The 7,500-nt window shown below is 48.6% G+C and overlaps 1 protein-coding gene across 6 annotated transcripts in view; it reads left to right on the forward strand.

The window, feature by feature from the left end:
- Positions 1-607: 607 nt before the first annotated feature.
- Positions 608-7,500, forward strand: part of LOC125040884 (segmentation protein cap'n'collar-like) — a 106,098-nt gene continuing 99,205 nt past the window's right edge. For 3 of the 6 annotated variants that reach the window (XM_047635658.1, XM_047635660.1, XM_047635659.1), the window contains exon 1: positions 618-1,241. In XM_047635658.1, the coding sequence (XP_047491614.1) occupies positions 633-1,241 (609 nt within the window). In that variant the 5' untranslated portion in view covers positions 618-632. Of the gene's footprint in view, positions 1,242-7,500 lie in introns of all 6 variants that reach the window. The other 3 variants (XM_047635656.1, XM_047635655.1, XM_047635661.1) reach the window with 3 other exon arrangements.

Here is a 7,500-nt window from a genome sequence, read left to right on the forward strand (position 1 = left end):
CGCGGACGCGTGTGTGCGGCTCGGAGGCCGGGTACTCAAGGGCGTGTTTCTGCTCCCCGGACCCGTCGAGCGAAGGAATAGGGCTGCTCGCGACTGTGAACAGATCGTCCTTGTGGTCGAAGTGATCCGGTTGTTCGTTGTTATACTGTAGAGGAAACTGATTTACCTTGTTCATGATCTTTATTTTTATCGTTCGTTGATGCAGGACAAGAGGTGAACGTGAGCGATTTGTGTTCTTTTAATGCCATGCTGTGGTGCCAGTGAAGCGTTGCATGTGAGTGTGGCGAGTGCAGTGGACAGTGGTGTGCGGCGGATTCGTGCGGGCCAAGTGGAGCCTCGAGGAGCAGCGGCGCGTTCTTGCGGTCCACATCAGCGGTCGCCGAGTTGTCGCGGGGAGTACCAAGGGCGGAACGGTGGAGCGCTGCGTGGAGGACCACCATCATCATCAGCTGGTGGATGCCAGCGGAGAGACCCCGGACAACGGCGCTGGAGGGGAGCAGGGGCTCGAGGGCGGTGCTGGCGCGGGTGGAGGAGGAGGAGTGGGGGGCGCAGCCGCCCTGGGAGAAGGTGGAGGGCCTTCTGGCTGGAGCCGCGAGGGAGAGCTGGATGTGGTGACGGCGCACTTCAGGGGCATGCTGAGCCTCACTGACGAGGTCAACGACGATTGGGGATTCCTCAAGGATTTTCTAGGCTACAAGTCTCACGTCCGAGACTCCGAGACCGGCGAACTCACGGCGCCCCGCTCCGACGCCAACCCACAGGCTGTCGCCGCTTCTCCCGCGCCGCACCTGGGCCTTCACGCGCCCTCGCAGTTAACACCGCCCTCGCCGAGCCACGCGGTCAGCCCGCCACAGGGATCTCTTTCCTCTCCGCTCGCGGCGCTGTCCCCTGCGTCCCACGTGGGCACGCCCCTGCCCTCCATCTCCACTCTAGTGCGGTACCCGCCAGTCTCTTCCCCCTGCGTGTCGGGGGCGCCCGAGTGTCTGACCCCCGGTCACCAGGTGCCGCCCCTCACCCCTGAGGACGGGTGCCGCAGCCTCGAGGCACCGCCCACTCCGCTGGGAAGCATCCACGACTCGCAGCAGTTCTCGGACAGCGACGCCAGCTGCCTCGTCCCCTCCGAGGGCAGCGCTTTCCGCTCCGTGACCCCTTCAGGAGAGATCCCAGATAGCAAACCTTCACCCTCGCTTCTCAGGGATCTCCTGGTACTCGGCAAGCCGCCCAGGTCACAACATGACCAGGTAAACAAACACTCTTATCACTGCATAGTCTTACAGCACAGTTTGCCAGACTTGTGACGCTCCCTCCGCCCATCTAACCTCTCCCATCGCGGACTCGGGTCTCGGGCTGTCCTATCTCTCCCTCTCTCACACTCTCACGTCCCTCACACACTGCAATGGTATTCTGACACTTTCTCACACTATTTTCACACCACATGACATGCATTTTGATTGTTATCATTATATAATTGCCTTGACAAGAAAAATAGAGTATTCGTTGCGGAAACGACACATTAGCGCCTCTGGTGCTTAGACCTCTTCAGATGATAGTGATGAAGCTTTAGACATCCCCTCACACTGTTTAGGTCCAGATCCATACACTGGCATTAATTAATTTATTTATTTTAGCGGTGCCATTGTCACTACTGTGGCTAAGCTAACGCTGGCATGACGAAGGAACTGTAAGGACGGTAAGAATAAGTATGGCGATCAGATGGCCCTAATGATAGCAGACGTGAAACCGCCGTTGATGTCCCTTTTCGTGTCAGCTGCCGCTGCTACTAATCCCAAATTGCTTTTCAAGTGCGACGAATCACCAGAGAACGAACAACGACCTTTCGCGTTTCGAAGATCTCAGGGCATGCCTCGGCTCTTTCCTTTATTTGTGCATTTGTGTGACTTAGAGAAACGCAAATGGAGAAGACACCTCGTAGTACACGTTGATTCGCAACCGACACGATGGACCTCACAAATAATACAAAACGTTAGAAATTTGCGAAACGAAGAGACAATCAGGAAGCAGCCGAAAGACGGGGTGGGGGGGGTGATGTTTCTTTTTCGCCTTGGCCCAAAAGCCTTGCGGAGAGGGCGGGGATGTAAAAAAAAATATTGAGTCCTTGATGTACTTTTTATCTGTAATTGTAATTATTATCCGTCTTTTTGCTTGTTTCTTTGGAGCCTCAAACCTACCTCTATTCCCCCCCTCTCCCCCGTTCCTTGCCCCCCATCTCTCTCTCTCTCTCCTTCTCTCTCTCTCTCTCTCTCTCTCTCTCTCTCTCTCTCTCTCTCTCTCTCTCTCTCTCTCTCTCTCTCTCTCTCTCTCTCTCTCTTTCTTTCTCTCTCTCCCTCTCCCTCTCCCTCTCCCTCTCCTTCCCCCTCCCCTTCCCCCTCTCCCTCTCCTTCCCCTTCCCCTTCCCCTTCCCCTTCCCCTTCCCCTTCCCCCTTCCCCCTCCCCCTCCCCCACTCCCTCTCCTTCCCTCCTGACCCCTTCCCTCCCTCTCCCCCACTCTCTCTTTCTCTCTATCTATCTATCTATCTCCAGCTCACTCCCATTCATACCCCCCTCCCACTCCCACTCTCCTTTTCCATCTTATTTTCTTACTGCTTACTTTTCTCTCTTTATCAGTCCTTTTTTTCTTTCTCTACAATTCGCCATCCGAAAGCTACTCATGGCCACTGCGACATTCGCGTTTTTGTAAATGAGATAATTGTGTTTTCAGGGTGACGATGGCGGGCACTGTCTCTGCAGCGTTGTGTCGTTAGGGAAAGTTTTGTAATGGTGAAGAGAACGGATGGTGAGGAGAGTTGAGTAGTCTGAAAGGATAATGAAAGATATGAGGGCCTAAAGAGATGTAGGAGAAATGAGGTGTCTGGAGGGATGATCAAGAGATGAAAGGTCATAAGAGACGAAGGCAAGGAGAGTAAAGGGTTGGGGATAGTGAAGAGGGCGAGAGACCTTCAAGAATGATGAGGAGAGCGAAGGCCCTAAGGGATGGTGAAGAAAGTGAGGTCAGATTCTGAATGCTTGCTATTCTTATTCAATTGCTCCTGTAAAACTTTTGTTAATTTTTTTCTGTTTTCTTGGCCAACTTTGTTTGTCCGTTTTTGTTTTTAAAATTGGCATTGTTTGAATAGACTTCGTCGTTGGAGTTTTCCTGTGGTCGATCCTGAGGAAGGCATAGATTCACGTGTTAAGCAAGTGACGCGGACAGGCTGGGGCCCGGCTGATACGGAAGAGGAGGAAGCTCGATAAAAATTAATAATATTTTTTGTGACGTTTATTCTTTATCCTCAATTCTCTCTGCTTGGCTCATTCTAGACTGACTAGACTATGTATGCAGGGAATCGTTCTATGTCATTCTGCATGTGGTTGCCCTCAAATGGCGAGGAGGTGGATTCCTTACCGCTTTTTCTTTCGTAACTTGTTTGCGTTAGCATTGGATGTTTTCTGTGGGGTGGCGCAAGTCGTGTTGTGTGATGCATCTTCTTGACAATACGTGTAGCATTAATGTGCGATTTCTCATAAGTATGCGTAGTGTGAGTCGCTTTCTTATCGCGAAGAATGCAGAGATATTGAAACTGTCTCGTATTTTAACTCACACAAGATAACGCGACGGTTTTTTTCGATCGCGTGAACGTGTCAAGGAATCGGTAATCTTTTCCTTTTCCCCTTCTTTTTTCTTCCTTTTCCCAACCATTGTTTTGTCCTGTTGTGATTATTTATTCGTCACCTCCTGATAATCCCGCCGTGGTATCAGAAGGATGGCCAGAATTTGGTGACTCTTGCGTTCTCGTTGCGCTATTATTTTGATTTAGAGCGTTCCTTGGGACGCCTCGCCCTCGTCGCCGTCCGCACAGGCCTCTTCTCGCAGCCCTGTGCGCCCCTCCAGCTCCGTCCTTCGCTCGAGTTGCACCACTTTTTGCTGTCTGCTCGTGTTCGAAGATATTTTTTGTGCCAGTGATATATTTTTTCTGTCTCGTTTGGTATCTAGCTCTTTTTCTATTCTTTCTATTCTTCTTGTATGTGGCGCGTCCTGATAATGCCAGAGTGTGAAGGGGAGTGGGAAGATCTTTTTCTCGGTCATGTGGTTCGAAACTAGGCTTAAAACATGCCTCTTTTCGTTAATTACTTTACCGATTTTTTTTTTCAGCCTAATCATATTTCCCCTCTCTTCTTTTTAAACAATCTCATTCTCTTTCTCCCACCCTCCCTGCCTCAATCCCTCAATCCCCCAATCCCTAATCTCCGATCCGGTCCCCTCCCTCCTCCCTCCATCTATCTCCCTCTCAGCCTCTCACTCCCTACCGCTGCTTTTCTCCGCCATCCTCTTAAGTCTCTGTTTATTCAAGAATCTTTTGGCTCGTCATCACCCCCCCCCCCCACCCATGTGTCAACACTGCTTTCTAGGAAATATCCTTCACCCTCCCCACCTCCCCTCCCCCCTATCCTCTCCTTTGCGTTCGTCGCACTCGCGGAAGAATTTCTTACCCCATCATCTGCCCATCCATCTACATCATCTCCCATCTTCCCTTCCTTTCGTCCCTCTGTCTCCCTACTTTGTCTTTTTTTTTTCTTTTTTTTTTCCGCTGATTGTGTGCTATCAGCATCTCCATCTTGCGAACTCGTTAAGTGATACAGATATAACACTCATAAAGAGAGCAATCTATATTACCGTGAAATTTACGATTCATACAGATAATTAAAGATGAAATTGATAAGGTAATTACCGATAGGAGACGCTTCACCCCAACCCAACTTCCGGAGTGTGGCAGACCACGCCCGTCCCTCCCGCTCTCCCCAGCCGCCCTCCCGCTCTCCCCAGCCGCCCTCGCGACCACCCGCCCATGTGTCCGTCCGGCTCTCTCGCCGACGTCCAGCCCGGCGGTCGGGAGGGTGACGCAAGGGCTCTGACGTCCGACGTTGTGACGATGGGAAGCTTGCGTCAGACCAGGCTCGCCGGGGCGGTCTCTTCCAGCGCCCATGCAACAGGCGATTACGATGCTGATAATGATGAACTAATGGCAGTGATAATGGATATTACTCATGATTGACTCTGCTAACACCTGTGTCAATACGCGTCATCCCAAAGAAAATTACAATCCAGAGTTAGTAGTTACATTCAAATTCGAAAAAGTCCTCAATGTGACAAAGATAAACAAAGAAGCGTGGGTGTGCGGCAGGCAGCATCTGGCCGACGTCACAGACAAGCGCAAACCTGCTTTAGATTACGCTCATCTCGCTCGGGAGAATTGGACGCCACTAGGATGGCTAAGGGGGAAGAGCAGTAGAAAAAATGAGAATGCAAACAAAAGAAGTAGGAAGAATATAAAAGATGGTGATGAAAAAGAGGGAGGGAGGGAGGGAGGGAGGGAAGCTGTTTTGTTAAGAGGTAGGTGAGAAGAGGGAAGGGAGGGACGGGCAGAGGAAGGAATCAGGTGAAAAAAACGTTTAAGTAATTTTGGAAAAAGTAGCACTCGGCACGTCCTTGTTCATTAGGGAAATCCGTTTTTCCTCGAGATCGCTATTTTTTGTCGTTTTCCTGTGTTCACTATTTTTTGTCTCTTTCCATTCTTTTTTTTTTTTTTTTTTTTTTCACTAGTGAGGGCGGGGAGATGGAAAATCCCGCAATTTGATTTGGTTATAGTTTTCAGTCCTTTGCTATGGCGGCTTTAACATAAGGAACTTGATTGCCTCGGATGAAGCGTCGATCGAAGGAAACAGAAAGAGAAAGAGTCAAAAGAAAGTAAGAAGCGGGAGAAGAAAAGTTAAATAGGAGAAAGGAATAAAAAAGGTAGGCGAGGGCTAGGAAGAGAGGCCGGAAGCGAGAGGAAGAAAGGGTGGAAACGCAAAAAGAAAGGGAAGGGTGGGACTATGGGAGGGAGGGCGGGAGGGAGGTAAGGGAAGGGAAGGGAGGGACGCCAACCGATGGAGGGGAGGGGAGTGAGGAAGAGAGTGAGTCTGCTGTTTCTGTCACTTGTCCTTCAGCGTTTACACCTTGTTAATGATAATAGTTCCTTTTTATAAACCAAACCAGACTCTAGCGCCTCCCTCCCTCCCACGCCTCCTCCCTCATTCCCTTCCTTCCCCTTTTCACATGCCCTCGTCGCGAATTTGATATCGCCGGCTGCAGCGAAGTACATTTGGCCAAGTTGAGATGACCAAGGTCTGTTTTAGAGGCCGTTCATTGTTTATGTCTCGCCGTCGACGAGCCGCACAGTACTGGCGAGTCATCCTGTCCCGCGAGACGGAGTAGAACGCCATGTTTGTGCGTCGGTTGCAGGCAGAGAGAGTGAATGTGATAACTGCATTTAGCGCCTCCTCGCGCGCGGAGGAGCAGTGTCTCCTTGTCTGGGAAAGATCATACTTGTTTGTCTTCCCGTGGCTGCTGCGGCCGTTTTTCTCTTTCGCTTTTAACGAAACCTCTTTCGGTTAAGTTGATCGTTTTTTTATCTTTTAATGTTTGGTTGACTGAATGCGGAGGCAAATGTGTGATTTTAATGGCTGTCGCTTGGGTTCCCTAATTTCTATTTTTTAAGGAGTAGGAAAAGAAACTAACTTGGCGTTCTAGATGGATTTTTTTATGTTTACGGTAATGTAATGTTTTTTTTTTTTTTTTTTTTTCTCTTTCTCTTTTCCAATTTTTTTTATTTTTTTTATGTTCCATGTATTCATCGGTGTATGCTCTATAGACTATTATTAATAGGCAAAGACAAATCTAAAATTGGGAGGGACGAGTGTTTCTTTGTTTTAATTGTTGTTAATGTTTCATGTTTTATTTTTTTTCTTGTTTTACCTGTTTACGTATATGATTTAGGGTATAATATCTTTCGTCGATGGAATTCAAGCTTACTTTTTTAGAGAGAGTAAATGATAACACTCGATAGCATATCAGTGAGGAAACACGCTGCAGATACGGTCAGCCACCCAGAAATAGGCTTGTTTTTGAACTGTGCCTCTGAAGAAAAACGGTAGTCGTTTGTTGTTCCTCCTGTGCTTGTGTGGCAGAGACAGGGCGATGGGAGATTTCTGTGTCGCCGCAGACGGAGTGTCGCGTGAGAGGACGAGAGATGACTTCCTTCATCTCGAGGGAGTCAACATGCCCATCGTGATAGTGAGATTTATGTGAGATTCATTCCTCTTTTTTTCCAAGACCTTTTTTAAATGTTGCCACTTGTTTTACATGTTTTTGTTGTTGCTGTTTGTTTGTTTAACTATTTTCTACCCTGGTGGGAAATTAGGATAAGGGTTTTTTATTAGAATTGTTATTGTTACTGGCTAGGGTTGATTTCTTTGATGTCAATTACACATCTCTTTGATACTTTTTCGAAAATTATCTGGCAAGAGATAAAATTAATTGCCCGGAATGTAGTCATTTTGAAGTCTTGTGGGTATTTAACGTCAAGGCCAGAGCAGTTTTGTCTGCTTTGTATCACTAGGATCGTCTTTCAAACGGGAAAAGATTTTCGGCTTGGATACACGGGGCTTATCTTCAACCTCTAT

The sequence above is a fragment of the Penaeus chinensis genome, chromosome 29 (genome assembly GCF_019202785.1).
Source record: "Penaeus chinensis breed Huanghai No. 1 chromosome 29, ASM1920278v2, whole genome shotgun sequence".
Lineage (NCBI taxonomy): Eukaryota > Metazoa > Arthropoda > Malacostraca > Decapoda > Penaeidae > Penaeus > Penaeus chinensis.